Source organism: Haemaphysalis longicornis, unplaced genomic scaffold (assembly GCF_048455015.1).
Source record: "Haemaphysalis longicornis isolate Haplotype H1 unplaced genomic scaffold, Haemaphysalis longicornis Haplotype H1 scaffold_5, whole genome shotgun sequence".
Lineage (NCBI taxonomy): Eukaryota > Metazoa > Arthropoda > Arachnida > Ixodida > Ixodidae > Haemaphysalis > Haemaphysalis longicornis.
The window spans coordinates 151,139,465-151,156,561 of record NW_027526385.1 but is presented as its reverse complement, the minus strand read 5'-3'; the positions used below and the strand labels follow the sequence as shown (position 1 = coordinate 151,156,561).

Genomic DNA, 17,097 nt, shown 5'->3' with positions numbered 1-17,097 from the left:
GGAGTGAAAAATGCTATTGCGCTGTCGCACTGCGAAATGCAGGAAGTCACTTTTGCATTGCGTCATGCCAAAGCGCAGACGGAACGTTTTAGTCAAATCGTATGCTGTACATCGTCGTTCCCCGAAATTTCATTGTTGGCGGCACGGATCAGTCACTCGGGTGCATTGTGGTGAAGCTGCACGACGGGAATTCTACAGAACGTCCGTTTTCAAGTTATCGCAGCAGTGAGACGCCAGTATGGAGCTGTTTAGAAGTAGTAGCTAATGCTATTGTGTCGTCAAAAGCATGCTCCCAGGGGGGCCACTTCCTCCTCCCGCCACATTCCTAAGCCAGGCAAGCCAATAAAAATCGCAAATCTCCGAGATATATCGCTGACGTGGTGCGTGGGGAAACTCATGGAGCAAGTTATGAACGGCCTCATACCATAGTGCCCCAGGACAAACAACATACCACCACACAGTCAAGTCGGCTTTAGACCAAGCCTCCCCAATCAGGAAGAACTCATACAGACCCAACACCCCTTATTGGAAAACCCACCAAAAAAATACAAGGCGGCCATATTAGCCATCGACCGCCACAAAGCCTTTAATAACGTTTTGCACGAGGCAATACAGAAATCTCCATGCTGGGGCTACGAAAAAGTAGATTCGCCTACGTGAAATCCTTCCTCACAGGCGAGGCGGCCAGGATGAAGCTGGAAACGTCCCAAACACAAACCTTCAAGATGCCAGACAAGGGGACCACCCCCCCCCCGCCCCACCCCCCCCAGGGAGCCGTAATCTCGCCTTTACTCTTCAACCTAATGGCCAGCGCATCCTACAGCATCCCAAAACTAAGATCAACGATATACGCAGACGATATTCTTCTGGGTCGACCGGGGCAGTGATGCCGACGTCAAACGCAAAGAAGGGCGCCGAAATGGTCGCGGAACTCACAACCAAGGCGGGCCTCACTATACTGAACTACCAAATCCGAAGTAATGATCCTTCAGCCAAGGACGAAACGTGCCACCTAACCACCCATCAAAGTCGGCATCGGAGAACAAAACATGCCCAGCGTGTCGTGCTTGAAAATAGTAGGACTGAGAATACAGACCAATGCAGGGACAACCGAGACAGTGCGCGTCCTACTGTCACACACGCTACAAACAATTGTCATGCTAAGAAGAATCACCTCAAGGCAACACGAGCTCACAGAGGAAGAAAGTCTAGGGATCTGACATGGCTTCGTAGTCAGAAAATTGAGTTATCACCTGCCTTATGTGAACCGAACCCAATCGTGCAAAAATTCCTTCGACGCTCTACTTCGCAGAGCCCATCACAGGGCCCTGCAGATTCCCCACTCTGCTTCGACAAACAGACTTGTACACTTGGGCATTCATAACACCTCAGACGAGGTAATCGATGGCCGTCGCACGGCACAGATACACAGGCTGGCGCAGATGATGACGGGGAGTTCTGTGCTGCAATGGATACAGATAGAACTGCCCAACACCGACTCCACTTCGGCCAGGACACCTAGAATTATCCGAGCCCTAATCAAGGTTATAGTCCGCTCCAGAAACATTCACCCGACCTTCCACGCGGGAAGAAGAGGGGCACGCGCACAGTTCCACTGGCAGCAAAACCCACCAGACGAACACCGTACATGTGAATGCGGCACGGTACCCCGACAGAGCGGCCTTCGCCATCGCAGGCATCGCCTCCGCCACAGAAACGCAACCAACTATCAAAGCCTCAGTACGCGCGGCCAACCCTACCATTGCAGAAGAAACATCCCTGGCTCCAAAAATAACCAAGACGCCAACACAAACCACTGTCCTGTCAGACTCACAGCAGGCGCTACGAAACTGTGAGAAGGAAAGCATCTCAGCCCGCCGCAGTAAGTTATCCGAAGAGAACCTCCCCACAAGCCCGTGATGGTGGTGTGGATGAGGGCGCACAGCGTCATAGAAACCAACGAGGTTGCTAACCAGCGCACCGAAGCTTTAATACTAATATTTTGGGCCAACACTGATCACTTATCTTGGTTTTACACACGGAGCACTCGGGGTCTCTGGTGTTACGAATCGACTGTGCATGGGTGCGTGCATGTGTGTGAGAGAGTTCTACTACTACTATGTATATTTTATTGGCGCAAGGGCGTCTGAGGCCAAAGAGCGCCAAGACAATGTTTGTTTTGTCACATTTGTTAAAATGCCATGGCGATGATTGTGATGTACTTGATAAAAATAGTGTATATATGGGTGTAAAGGGCCCTTATTCTAAGAAGCGAAGATGAATAAGATGAGAGGTAACAGTGACGATGTTTATGTGTGTTCTGGGAGCGCCATAACATAACAGGGATGGCGGTGACGTCCCTGGCACGTTATGAAAACGCTCGGAACCACCCTCACTATTTGCATTGGGTGGCCCTGATGTCACACATGGTATGAGATGAGTGCTAAAAATCCAATGTCAGCGAGATAGGCTAAAAGGCGTTCACTTTTAATCGGGGGTTGATCAGATAAAAACAAGGATGGGTGTAAGGGTATCGTAGGTGTATAGTTCTGGGAAGTGTCGTTTCCTTGAGTCATGGTATGCCAAGCATTCAATCAATACATGGAGAACTGTAAGTCTTCGTCCGCATTTCTCACAAGATGGTGGTGGGGTTCCGTTTAAAAGATATGAGTGTGTAGCGTGTGTGTGACCTATTCTTAATCTGCATATTGATATTCCTGTGAACCTGTTCCGTTTCTCTGTGTTGTATTTCCCTATGTGTGGTTTTATAATGTGCAGTTTGTTTTCGATTTGTGTGTCCCACTGTACCTGCCAGCGCCTCCGAAGCATACTCCGAACTAGTGGTTTCATGTCTAGGTAGGGCACATGTGGGATATCTACAACACTGTGGAGAGCCGCCACAGCAGCATTCTGGTCAGCAATTTCATTGCCCGAAATTCCGCTGTGCCCAGGTACCCAGCACACTACTACAGTCAATTTTAGAGCGTAAGCAGACATTGTGGATTTGATAAGATGGTTTAAAATAATGTTTCTCGCTGGTTTTCCTGAATGGAGAGCTAATACTACACTCAGGGAGTCTGCAAAAATAATGGAACTGTGTATTCTGGTATCTGTAATGTGTTCCACAGTGGTTAAAATGCCGTGTGCCTCAGCTGTAAAAATACTGGTATTTTTGTTCATTGTCTTTGTGATAGCAAAGTTTGGGCCATGTGCAGCGCATGACACAGAATGGGCGGACTTGGAGACATCTGTGTAAAACGTTGTGTAGGGATATTTGTGTCGTAGATGTAGGAAGTGCTGCAAGATGAGTTCTCTTGGTGCAGTTCTTTTGTTAATGGCTCTAAAAGATAAATCACAAGAAATCGGGGACATTTCCCAGGGAGCAACAAGGTCTGTGATCGAAGAAGGGTGATTTTTTATGGATGTTGCCTTCATGGCATACAATAGATCTGTGTATAAGCGCTGGTCTTCCAGGCACCACTGGTCACATTCCACATATAGGCTTTGTGCAGGACTCGTTCGGAAGGCTCCTGACGAAAGGCGAAGCCCAACGTGCAGAACAGGGTCAAGCATTTTTAAAGCGGTTTTCGAAGCTGACCCGTATACTACGCTCCCATAGTCCAGCCGCGACTTCACTAAACTGTTGTAGAGACGCAGCAGGCACATCTTATCTGTGCCGTAGGAGTGGTGGGATAGGACTTTTAGGATATTCATTGCCTTTATACATTTTATTTTGAGTAGCTTTATATGTGGAATAAATGACAGCTTTTCATCTAGCACAATCCCTAAAAACTTGTGTTCCTTCTTCACAGGCACAGCCACTCCACTGAGCTGGACGGTGGGCTCAGGGTGAATACCACGCCTCTTGGAAAATAAGACACATGTGCTCTTTTGAGGATTTAGCTTAAAGCCATTTTCGTCGGCCCATTTTACAAGCCTGTTTGTGGCAAGTTGTAACTGCCGTTCACAGATAGACAGGTTACAGGACCGGAAACTGATATGAACATCATCCACGTAAATGGAGTAAAAAATGGTACGGGGCAGAGCTTTCCCAAGTGTGTTCATCTTAGCTATAAAAAGTGTGCAACTAAGTACTCCACCCTGAGGAACGCCATTTTCTTGCATATACAGCGCGGATACTGCAGCCCCGACCCTCACTCTGAATGTTCGTTCAGACAAATAGCTTTCAAGGGCATTAAGCATATTCCCACAAATTCCAAAAGATTTCAGGTCTTGCAGGATGCCGTAGCGCCAGGCAGTGTCATATGCTTTTTCTAGATCAAAAAATATGGACATAAAAAACTGTTTGTTAACAAAGGCATTTTTCACATAGGATTCAAAAGCGACAAGTTGGTCTGTTGTTGATCTGCCCGACCGAAAACCTGCCTGGCAGCTGTCCAGAATACCATTGTATTCCAGGAAGTATAGTAACCTTCTGTTGATCATTTTTTCGAATAGCTTGCACAAGCAGCTGGTCAGGGCAATTGGACGATAACTTGAAACACAGGATGCATCCTTTCCCTCTTTCAGCAGTGGCACAACAATAGCCTGTTTCCATGCCTTAGGAAAGTGCCCAGCACGCCATATTCTGTTAAATAAAAAAGGAGAGTATTGATTGTGTCTGTATGAAGGTGTTTGATCATGCCGTACGTAATGGTATCTGCACCTGGCGCCGAAGGCTTGCAACCAGCCAACGCAGTCATGAGCTCGTGAAGGGAGAATGGAGAGTTATAGGAGTCGTTTGATTGCTTGTGGTCACGCATGGACTTCCGCTCAGCTGACTTTTTGTAGTGTATAAATGTGCTTGTGTAATGTGAAGAGCTTGAGACGTGTTCGAAGTATTGTGCCAACGCGTTTGCCTGGTCCTCTACGGTGCCACCAGTGGTGTCAACAAGGGGTAAGCCATGTGTGCTTTGTCCATTTAGTTTTCTTATCCTGTTCCAAACCTTTCTTGTGACGGTGAAAGAATTTATTGAAGTTAAGAAGGACCTCCAGCTATTGCTTTTGGCCTGACGGCGAATGCGCCTTCCCATGGCTTTGGTGCGCTTGAACGCTACAAGGTTGTCCGCAGTGGGGTACCTGCGAAGAATGCCCCACGCCTTGTTTTGTGCCTGGTGTGCTTGTCGACACTCTTCATTCCACCAGGGCCGCCTTAGGTTACTTGTGTTACCAGAAGTCTGGGGAATGAAGTTCTCTGCAGCGTCAAGGATATGTGCCGTGACAAGGCTACAAGCTTCATCAATACCCAAGTGTTCTATGGAACTGTATGTGAGTTGAGATTTCTGCCTAAATTTCTCCCAGTCTGCAGCGGTTTCTTTAAACCTTTTAGTTGAGGTGGGAGTGTAAGGGTCTCTGTCCAGGCATCTCAGGAATACTGGGAAATGGTCACTTCCAAGCGGCTTTTTCTCCACCTGCCACTCAACGAGTGGAAAAAGAACAGCAGAACCGATGGCCAAGTCTATGTGTGAGTACGTGTTGTGTGTAATGTTATAATATGTGGGCTGTTTTTTGTTTTTGTTGAACAAACACGCACCAGATGATACTAGGAAATGTTCAATCAAGCGGCCGCGAGCGTCAGTTCGCCCAGAACCCCAGAGTTTGTTGTGTGCATTTAGGTCTCCAACTAAGATAAATGGTTCAGGAAGCTCATTTACCAACGACTCAAATTCTGAGGTAGACAATTGATGATCCGGGGGAATGTATAAGGAACATATTGTAATCAGCCGACCAAAAATGATCACGCGGACAGCAACTGCCTCAAGGCTGGTGAGTAGTCTAATGGACTGGGATGGAATGGATTTTCGCGTCACAATGGCAACCCCACCAGATGAACGAGCAAAGGCATCTCTATCTTTCCTGAAGACAGTGTATTGTTTAAGAAAGTTACTTTGCTTGGGATTCAGGTGTGTCTCTTGGAGGCAAATAATACTGGATTGATGTTTATAAAGAAGTTCATACACATCATCCAAGTTTTTTATGAGACCCCTACAGTTCCATTGAACTATGTTTTCAACAGCTATTATGGATTAACGATAATAAAGATGTAGTTGAGAAGTTGCCTATTTTGGTTCATGTCAGTGAGTCTTGTTTAGGGCCTGTTGTACGATGTGGTGGTTTTTTCCCACGGCCAAAAGTGCTGCGGCGCTCATTTTGCGCCTGCTGGGCAGGTTGAGATGCCGAGGTGTCCATGTCCTCGTCTGACAAATCAGGAGGCACCGACATGGTGTCCATCCGACATCCACCTCGCGGATTGGTTCCTGAGGTGGCCGCAGGCTTCTTGGTTGGAACCTGCGGTGCGGGAAGGGAAGGAGTACGTGTGGGGCCACCTGAGTTCATGCTCTCAATGTCCTCGGGTGTCGTGCGGGCCAATGGAGCTGGACTGGAAGAGGCCGGAACAGTCCCGATAGCGCCCGTCACCACATTCTCCACGGGCTCCGCAGACGTAGTGGCGGGGTGCTCGGCTGTGGACGGCAGCCCAGCAGGAGGAGGAACCACCAAGGCCTCTGCTGTAGAGGCAGGAGCTGGTGGTTGCTCGGAGGGGGTTAACGACAGCGACACATCAGCTAAGCTGCGTTGTGTCGCAGTGTCGCAGGATGCAGCCGAAAACATCTTGTGCTTTTGGCGTGCTTCAGGGAAACTGATATTTTAGGTTACTTTGATCTGAATGATCTCTTTTTCTTTCTTTAAAGACGGACAAGATCGTGAGTATGCAGCGTGTGAACCACTGCGGTTCGGACATTTCATGATTGTGTTTTTGCAGTCATCAGAAGAGTGATCATTCTCGCCACATTTCGCACAGGTGAGCTTGCCACGGCAAGCTAGAGTTCCATGACCGTAGTGTTGACATTTAAAGCATCACCTCGGGTTTGGAATGTAGGCGCGTACACGACAGCTAAGGAAAGCTGCCTTCACTGTCTCTGGCAGGGTAGAGCTAGCAAATGTTAGGATGATGTGTCGGGTCTTGATCTCTGCTCCATCTCTTCTCATAATAATTCTACGGACACCAACAACACCTTGGTCATGCAGTCCCTCAAGGAGATCATCATCTGTCTCATGGAGGAGTTCTTTGTCAGAGATAACGCCTTGTACAGTGTTTAGCGTGTGGTGTGGCGTAACTGTGACAGTCAAGTTGGCAATTTTTTGTTGCTTCAGGAGGTTCTCACTTTGGTTTTTTCGCATAACTTCAACAAGAAGGTCTCCAGAGGGCATCTTTTTGGCATTGTAGTCTTTTCCAACAATGTTTTCAATACACTTGGCAATCAAGAAGACTGACAGGTCGGTGATAGGTTTTTCGTCGGTCGAGTGTACAACAAGGTATTTGCTGAAAGCTGCCTGAGGTGATTGGGTGCGGAGTGCTTCGGTGCGACCCCTTTTAGGAGGTCGATCAGGGTGTTTTGCGGGAGCTGAGAAGATAGCCATAGAAAATGAAATCAATTCGGTGGCAAGACCAGTCGCCCACCACCGAGCCCAACAAGGGAACGTGGCTTTGAAGCGCACGTTAACTGTACCTCGCCACTATAACCCTATGCTCGGGGTCTAGGGTGAAGCCTTCGCACAGGGTTAACCCTCGCCGCCTGGAGAAAAAACCGAGAAATAAGGAAGAGAGAAGATGACAGGACAGGGTTAGGAAAGACGATAGGAAAGCAAAAGAATGAAGAAGAGGACAGGAAAAGGCGACTGGCTGATTCCCCCCAGGTCGGGTCAGACTGGGGGCACCGTCTACGGGAAGCGGGGGCCGAAGTGGTGTGTTGCCTCTGCCAGGGGGCCATGAAGGTCCAAAACAACCCTGGCTTTGGCTCAACCACCAGGATGCCCTTTTCCCCGGACACGGCAAAGCCACGCACAGCCGGGAAGTGGGTGGGTCCAACCCACATGTGCTCGGGTCCGTGGTGTTGCAAGACACCAAATGCCTACGAAAGTAGGCACCCCTGCAGAGCTCGGGACCGTGGTGGCGCTACTCACCAAAACACCTTGAGTACACAAGGTGCCCCCTGCGGGGGTGAAAGAGTGTGTGCATATGTGAGAGTGTGTGTATGTCTGTGTGGGTGTGTGTGTGTGTGCGTGTGTGAGAGTGAGTGTGTGTGTGTGTGTGTGTGTGTGTGTGTGTGTGTGTGTGTGTGTGTGTGTGTGTGTGTGTGTGTGTGTGTGTGTGTGTGTGTGTGTGTGTGTGTGTGTGACGGGAGACAAAGATAATATCACCAGAAAAAAGCACTGGCAATGGGAGAGAAAGACAACTTGCGGCGCTCATGCGACTTCGCGAATACGGCGCAGCCAGAACCTTCTTTAGCATGCAGGAGACTGCCCGAGCGGCCGTTGACGGCAGAGGCTTCTAACCCATCACCTCTCCGGCTCTGCGAGAGTGGTGTTGCTTGTGCGTGCGTGTGACTCTAACGTGTTGACGCTCTTTTTGAACGTTGCTTTGAAAAATATAAATAGAGAAGTCGCCCATTTTTAGGACTCCGAAAATTCCGACTTGCTGGATATTCCGGACTTCCTCGACGAACTGCCCGTTGTCCCATAGGAATAATGGCTCACGGATTTTTCGGGCTGCTCTTTTATTCGGACAATTTTTCGTTCCCCTCCAGGTCCAAAAAATTGGTCGGCTGCTGTAGTCCCTCATTCCCGACGACGAAGCAGTGCGTGCTCAGCCATTGCGGAGGACGTTTATCTGCCCGTTCGAGCTGTCATGTTGTAAGTACGCCAGTGTGGTGCTTCCTGTATCTCCGCTGTTCTCTACTCGCTATGCATTAAACAAGTTAAGTTTGGTTTCGGCTCGTCAATGTCGAAACGGAGGCAACTCCCTTGCAAGGCACTCGTTCACCACGTTACCATGGCATGACTGAGGTCATTCTTGTGCGCCTTCGGCCATGTAACACTGGGTACACCCTCGCCACAAACCGCGACATCACACAACACTAACGCCTCACCCGCAGAACACTACCCCTACCCAACGCCTAACTTACGCTAGAAGAAGCACGGCTGTAGTGCACTCTACAAACCCACTCCTTCCCACATAGCACGCTACTCCAGCACCCCCACCCACACCTCTTCCCTGCCGTAGAGGGTCCGAGATGCCACGACCTCGACACGCCTTAACACGCCTTCTGCGAGTGCCACGCGGACTCCGCCACCTTTTCTCAACCCACCCACTGGGAGTGGGCCTTGGGTAGCTCTTGACTCGTTGACCAACATGAACCGTGACGAAACCGGCGCTATAGGCCGGCCCATTCAGCCATCTAGGCTGAGACGCCCCCCCAAGCTGTACCTGATGTCTCAACAATACAGTGTTCTCTCTCTCTCTCTCTCTCTCTCTCTCTCTCTCTCTCTCTCTCTCTCTCTCTCTCTCTCTCTCTCTCTCTCTCTCTCTCTCTCTTCTCTCTCTTTCTCTCTTTTTCTCTCTCGCCTGCCTCAAAAGCACACTTTTCTCTTGAATACTTGTTCACTGATCGCAATGCTGCATCTCTTCCCACTGTTCTCTCTGCAGAGACATATTCGTCACAACTTGGTCATGACGTATTGCAACGCGTTCAAACGTCTGGCCTCCTTGAAAACATTTTTCCTGCAGCTATACGGATCTAATTTACTCGCAAAAACATGGTTAGTTAAGAGCCAACTATATATGCAACAAATCTGAAAGCATAGAGCTGATCTATTCTTTGCAGTCGCGATGTCATTTATTACTGGCTTGTCGACCGTTTAACAGGGCTATCCATCGCATCTCACGGGGTCCGTTTCCTCCAGCTTGAACGGCTCTTCCCGTGGGATCTGCTCATGCTAATTGGACTTCAGTAGTCGGGGAAATGGTGCATGCCTTGCAGATCAGCATCACGGCCCTCTTTCGCGAAGAATTTGCATTTGGTGCGCACTCTGATCGCCGGAGCTGACCAAGCCCGTCTGGATTTCCATTTTTGACAGGTGTGTCTCCGTCCCTGGTATTTAAACGGGCCCTGCAACACTTTCTTCAACTATTTTGAAATCATAAATGCTTGCAGAATGTAGTCACCCAACACACCCAGCACTTACATTTGGGGGTCGCAAAGTACCTCAACCAAAAAATCCTGCCATCTGCACGAAGTGAATGATGATGAGAGGGGCGAAGCTAAAATGCTTATTGGTGAAACCGTGAAACATTCGCCCACACATCATATAAAGTCTCGACACGTCAAGCTTTCCACCGCTCCGTTGATAAGCCCGTCGACGACGTCAATGTTTGTGGTGATTATGTAGGGCTTTTTTGGGACGATGATAATCTCCATGGGTAAGTTGGCGAATTCGGTGTGTGACATTTTAGCCACCTTGGCAGTCACCTTCTGCAGAGCATCTTGTGTAGCGTACCCCAGGTACTTGTCTTCAGCTCGCAGGCGACGAATGACAACCTCTTCTTCTTCCTCTCCTCCTTGTTGGGTAGCAACGAACGCGTTGAACGTAATGACCCTTCGGCCAATCTTTGGTTGGCCAATGCCTAGGGGGTCCTGCCACAATCATCATCAATGTGGCGTGTACAATGTGCCGTGTACGGCCGGGACAGGGCCCGAGCAAGAGGAGCTTCGCCCCTACAATTACTGCTCTATGCCCGCTAGTTAACTTGGAAACTCGCTCAAAGATTTCTCTCTTTTTCCCGGTCTTGACGTTTTTCCACCGCTCGAATTACGTCACTGAGGCCATGTAGCGGCTATTGGCCGGTTTTCTTTCAGTTGCAGAAATGAACGCTTTACGATAGCAACTTTAAAAATAAAGCCACAAAAACAAAGCAGAAACGGAAGGCGTATCTGGTGCGACGAGCAAATCACGCAGTGCTGCTCGTTGCTGACGATAACTCTAGCTTTCGCAGTGCTTCCACACGCGAAGGAAAGATTGAAAGCGTTTATCGCAAGTGTTGCAGGGTCCCTTTAACTTCAACCTGACTTTTGCTTTGTGCCCGCTGTTATTCATACGGGATCTGTTTGCAATGTGTTTTCATCTTAAAGAAAGGAAAATGGCTCGTGACCGTGAGGTTGTGGCTTCGGCTTCAGAAGCAAAAGAGCGCGGGTTAGAACCCGGGACCTTCCAGAAAGGCAACAGTATATTGTTTTCCAAGTCCGTTCACCGCGGCACAACTGCTGAAGCACGGCCGTGAACTCGCGTGACGCACCACGGCAAAGGACACACGCTGAAAAAAGGCATTCCGGTAATAACTACGGACAGCTGTAGCTGTGGAAGTGCCTAGCAACGCACACGCCTTTATTTTCGAAGTGTAGCCCATTATTGCAGTTATATTGAACATAATACGCGCCGTTTAATTCTTTAGTCGTGTGCGGAATTCACGTGTTACCTACGGTGCTTTACACTCGTTTTGTTGTATACGCCGCACAAAGGCGATAAATTCAAGTCGCGTGATAAGAAAAGAAGAGTATAATTTAGCCGCATAGAGGTGGTTTCGCATAAACATTGCTGGCACGTAAAACAGTCAGAAATGATAGAGCTGTCGGTTTACGTAACACGCAGTGGGCAATATTACAGTGCGGAATGCTGCACAAAACAGTAAACATTTTCATATATCGGATGTGGAACATTTCGCTACATTTGCGTGCCTTTTACTGAAGAAATGTGCATATGGGGGTTGGGGTGATGAGGCAAGGAAGATGGACAAGAAATAAAAACGGTGGTCATTAACGTACGTAACTTGTTCGTACTCGCGTGCGTGGGTGACTCTCGCTGGCTTTTTAACCAGTTATTTACCAGTATAGGACGCCAACGTACATTGCCTAGAAGCGTGAGGCGTCTATAAAAAGAACTTCGTCTATAAAAAGAACCCTTGAACATTAATTACAAGTGAGGAATTCCTATTTATTGCTATAAAGTTTTTTTTTTTTGGACAACGCTAATATTAACGGTACATGTCTTGTTTGCTATAAAGCTCTCGTGCGCAATGTGATCGAGATAGGTTCCCTCCAAAACGCGGATGCCAACAACCACATCCGCATGCGCATGACTACTTATATTTATAGAAAAGCTCTCGCGCGTTGCTCGCCAAATTTCCTTCATGTAGTTACCACCGCAGGCGAATGTTTGATCTATGATAAAAAATACATTTAGCAGAATTCTCCCTGTAGAACAACCGATAATTTAAAAGTAATGCATGCATGATTATTACGGCGATGATAGTGCGATGAGTCAACCTTGTGGGCTTCACGGAAGGAATAAAAAATATCACGAGCAGTATTGTGATTCCTCCTGCTCCTCACGAATAAATCTGGAACATGTCTAAAAAAAATACCGACCACTCATTAAGCGCAGCTATCAAGCTCGTATAATAGTAATGTAAAACAGCAGTGAAAATCTTCATATTTAACACAAAAGAAAAACTGTTGAAAATTTTTCGTCTTTTTTGAAATGTGGACGCATATACGAGAAACTATGCTGAAATTTGGGAAAGTATTACAATTGCCAGAGCCTATGTTGCCCTGCATTTTTTTTTTCTTGAAACTGCGAACGTCCTTCAGACAGTGTGCTTGAAATCTACGAATTTTGTCCTACATTGCGGACAGCTGTGATGGTGCATCAAACGGCACGGCGAATATCTGTAACAACGCTTTCTGTTCATCGCGGCCCTTAGTTCATACAGAAAATCTGAACATAACAGGAGGTTCACAGAATACTATGACAGAAACTTCAAAAGGTTCATCAGCCCTTCTACTCTGTGAAGGACGAGCCGCGCAGCTGTGGTGTGTTTTACCTCAATCGACGCATCTATATGCGCGGAACAAACATGTTTGCTCGTCATTTGCACGATTGGGCAGACTTCGTAGTTAATTAGCTGGATAAAACTTAGAAGGGCAAGAGCTTTATTTAAAAAAAAAATTGCCCCCACCTCCCCGAAGGGAATCGTGAGGAAGTGCGAATGCATTTCTTGCGCCGAGAGTACACGGCGTAGTAATTGTGCCATCGCCTTGAGAGGCGCAGTACCGGCGAGGGGGAGCTGTCAGGCGAGGGGAGAGGCGCGCGCAGAGGGTGAGTGCAAACCTAACGGGGGGAGAGGCGCGCCAGCTGCAGAGCATGTGACGTCACGGCGCGAGGAGAGGGGGAGCAGACGCAAAGGCGCCAGCGCGCGGTCACGTGGGAGTGTGACGTCACGGCGCGAGGAGCGGTGCGGGAGCCGGCGCGGGCGCGCGCAGCCACGGCGCGGGAGGCGGAGCGCGCGCGGGTCACGTGGGGTGTGACGTCGCTGCGCCGTTGCTACAGACGCTCCTCTCCGCTCCTCGCGCCGTTGCTAGGGGAGAGGAGGAGGAGCAATGCGGACGGCGGATTCAGGGTCGCTTATAAAGTGCATCGCACTTAAATTATTTATTAATTCACTGTATGGTGCCTTACAGTCTAATGGTTCCTGGGAATCGCAATGTGATCACACGGGGGAGTTTACGTTAACTCACTGGCGAATGCCAACGGATTTTAACTTTACCCCCCTCATAGCATCACCCCGTGCATTCGCACTTAACCATGGTCACCCTCGGGGAAATGCCTGGGAGTTTTATTACTGATGATGATGATTGAAGTGTAATTAATGATTTAAAGTGTTGTTTGTCATGATGCATTTTGCACACACACACACACACACACACACACACACACATTTATATACGAAGTATTATTTCGAGTTTCGAGTACGCGGGGGCAGGAGCAATGCGGACGGCGGAAGGTTCGGGGTCGCTTATAAAGTGCATTCGCACTTGCCCCCACCTCCCCGGCGGACGATTCAGGCTCGCTTAAGAAGTGCATTCGCACTTATTCCTGGCCAATCTCCCACGTGGGTATGTGCCATGTCAGCGGCCTGGCAGCGCGCGCCCATCTCCCCCCGTTGCTAAGGAAGACGAAAAGCGCGCGCACCCGCAGCTGTTGCTATGCGGACGGCGGAAGGTTCGGGGTCGCTTATAAAGTGCATTCGCACTTAAAAACGTGGGGCTGTCGGTTCCCCCTCCCTCCGTTCGTTCCGTTCCGCAGAAGGGGATTGCACAATATTCACAACTTCACTGTGAGCTGTGTAAATTAAATGAAACTTGGCGTATTTATAGCGATAAATTTTCGTAAAATTTGTTTCAGGTCCCTTTTGATAAAACAAGAGTTGCAGCCGTTTGGTCGAACCATAACCGTACTCCCTCTGCAGACGGCATGTATTGACAGGCGGGAATTCTGTAATTTTCACAACTTCACTGTGACTGAACCAATGATGACAAACAAATTAAACTCGGCGCAATGATACAGTCGCCTTGGCTGACAATTTGAGTGTAATTTTTTTGGAGATACCAGTATTCGATTGAGAGCAACCGAGCATTGCATTCGCGAGTAAATGGAGACACCATTTCCTTCGTTTCGATGTGACGCGACGCGTAGACGGACGGACATGTATCGACCACCTCCGGAGCATAGCAGTATACAGCTTCGCATTAAAAGTCAAAACACGGGCAATATTTTCTTGAAAATCAATAAGAAAAGGAGACCTCTTTGCTCACCTATGATAGGAAAATATATCCACGAGCTTCCCACTAACGGCAAGGATGGAATCTTGGGAACTTCTGAGAATGGTTTTGCGTAAGACAGACTATCGCCATGGCTGGAAGCACTCGCAGTGATTCGCGCTGCCTGGAAGATCGTTGACTTGAGCGGAATGCGCCGTGCTGCAGCGGCTGTAATCATGACTTCCCGCTGTTACCCGAGCACCGTTAACGACTGGGTTGCCGGACTCGACACAAGCGCGCAGTTTCACGGCGAGAGAACATGACAGAGCCTTACATCCTGGTATTTACGCTCGGTCCCGAACGGATCAATAAAAAAAATCTAATTAACGTCTTGTTTTCCTCTTCGTCGTGACGGCTCGTTCGCGTTAGAAACACGTGCACAGACAAGAGGATCAGGGGGCGCGGTATTTTTTTCCTCTGTCCTTGACTTACTCGCTTCATTGCTATAGCATTTTTGAAAAGCAGGGGTTTGACAGCTAGACTGTAGCTTCGACCCCACTGTGATGAACATGGAGTGTACTGCGTATAGGCACTTTTTTGTATATAGGTATACCCTCACCCTTATGTCAAAATCATCGTACCTGTCACCTGTATCTGCATTTTTTTTTCTTCCATTACTCCAACAGACTAGCAGGCCAGAGTCTACATGATCCCGCCGACCTCTCTGGGTTTTTTCTACATACGTTAAAATTGCTCTCTCTCTCTTTCTCTCAACACCTATCAATGCCCTCCTGTGCATTCCATGCGTTCCTGAACGAAGCACGAACTTTTCAAGGCTGCGTATAGCTTGTACACTTTAAGCTCAAATTCCCCCATTGTTGCTACAAAATGCAGGTCTGGGCACTGATATCGCGACACTAGAATATCGCGATAGTACCTCAGAATTTTTTTTTTTAGCATCTGCATTTCTGTATCGAGATACATCTGAAAAAAGCATTTGTAGCTCGGTTGTATCGAGATACACCTGAAAAACGCATTTGTAACTCTGTTGTTATATCATTTACTTTATAACGAGCACATAGCGATGTCACGCAACTATTTGTACCTCGTTACATTTACGTTTGGTGGAACGGAAGCCAGGCGCCTTTTTGTTGTTTTTAGTGCAAGCCAAACATTCTGATTTGCTATCCACTCTTATTTTTAAGGCCTCCGGCGGCGGTGAGGCAGCAGCGTCGGATGATAGCCGTCTATGGCTATAAGGCCAGGTGTGTATATGCTGTGTTCGACCTGTCATAAACAGGGAGGCGAGGGCAACGTCCCATCGAAACGCAGGTGCGACGCAGGTCTGACAAAGCGCAAAATTGGGAAAGATGGCCTCGATAATGCCGCTGTGTTGTGAACCTTTGCCAGTTAATCAAAGGACTTGCCAGAACACGACAAGAAAGTGCTCTTTTTTGTGTTCTGAAACACTACAAAGTGTAATTCTAGATAAACACAAGCAATAAAAATATCTGCCAACGCGTAGAATCAGTCAATTTGCTACACATATAATAACGAGTATTGCCGTCAAGCGGTATAAAAAAAACATGCTGCAATTTTAAAGGTAAACTCTAAAGACACGGCATTATTACAGAAAGCTCAGTTAGTAAATAGTTATCCACAACCTACGATCCGCAATAATCATGGTATACAGAAACCGATAGTTTCAACCAACCGGGAGCACAAATCCTTTTGCAGAAACGTTTGCACACTTAAAAGTTTGCGCACCGCAATGTCCTGGCACCGAAAAATTTGTGCACGGAAGAGTTCATGCACTGAAATCTCGATGCACTGAAAAGTCCGTGCACCGAAATTTCCACACCAAAACACCCTACTGACTCACACGTCCTAACTATCAGGATTCATGTCGCGGGTGTATGCATCTCGGCGATAAAAGTTGACCCAGCGCTCAGAAGAAGGGCAGCGGCGCATCTGCCAAGGCTGCTGATGTATGACCTACACCAGGATAGGTTATCGGGCCATCGGTAGAGCTGTGCGGAGACGTTATCAGTTCTGTATCAACTTTTGGAAATGACAGTCGGTGCTTCATCGCTGTGGAGTAGTATGGACTCAACAGGTCCTCCTCGTGGCATTGCAGCTTAACGGCCAGCTGTCGAAGGACGAGTTTCAACGGAAGCGCCGTCAAGAGTCCCCCTATCATCAAGTCGTTGCTGTATGAATGCTGTTTACGGCGCAAGGGCGTCGAAGCCAAAGAGCGCCACTTCTAGTTGGGTGGTCTGTCGGTGGATAAAATCTGGTGGGATGAATGTGAAGTTGGTAAAAACATAAATTGCTATGTGGGTGCAAAAGGCCCTCAGGCGTGTTTCCAAACGCTTCGCTGCGCTGAGCACCCGCATGACATGTGTGATGTCACTGCGTGCGCTATTCTTTTGAGCGCCTGCTAAAACACTTCCAACGTTCGGGCTCAGTGGCCTCGATGTAAAGTAATGAGTAGTAGCCGTGAGGGCTTGGGTTTGAGCCGCAGCTGGTCTGCCTCAATTTATTATTTTTTTCCTCCATAGCTTTTTTTTTTCAAATGTACTTTTTTTCTAAACACAGGTCTAAGTGATGGTTTGGTTAATAATATTGATTTGGTATGCTTTAGGTCGCTCTAGGTTTGGGGCGC

The 17,097-nt window shown here is 48.2% G+C and overlaps 1 protein-coding gene across 1 annotated transcript in view; it reads right to left on the bottom strand.

The window, feature by feature from the left end:
- LOC144138743 (putative cytochrome P450 49a1) overlaps positions 1–14,764 on the bottom strand; it is a 77,885-nt gene extending 63,121 nt beyond the window's left edge. The window contains exon 1 of the mRNA XM_077671159.1: positions 14,487–14,764. Coding sequence (XP_077527285.1) covers positions 14,487–14,670 — 184 coding nt within the window. The 5' untranslated portion in view covers positions 14,671–14,764. The remainder of the gene's footprint in view (positions 1–14,486) is intronic.
- Between the last annotated feature and the right edge of the window lie 2,333 nt (positions 14,765–17,097).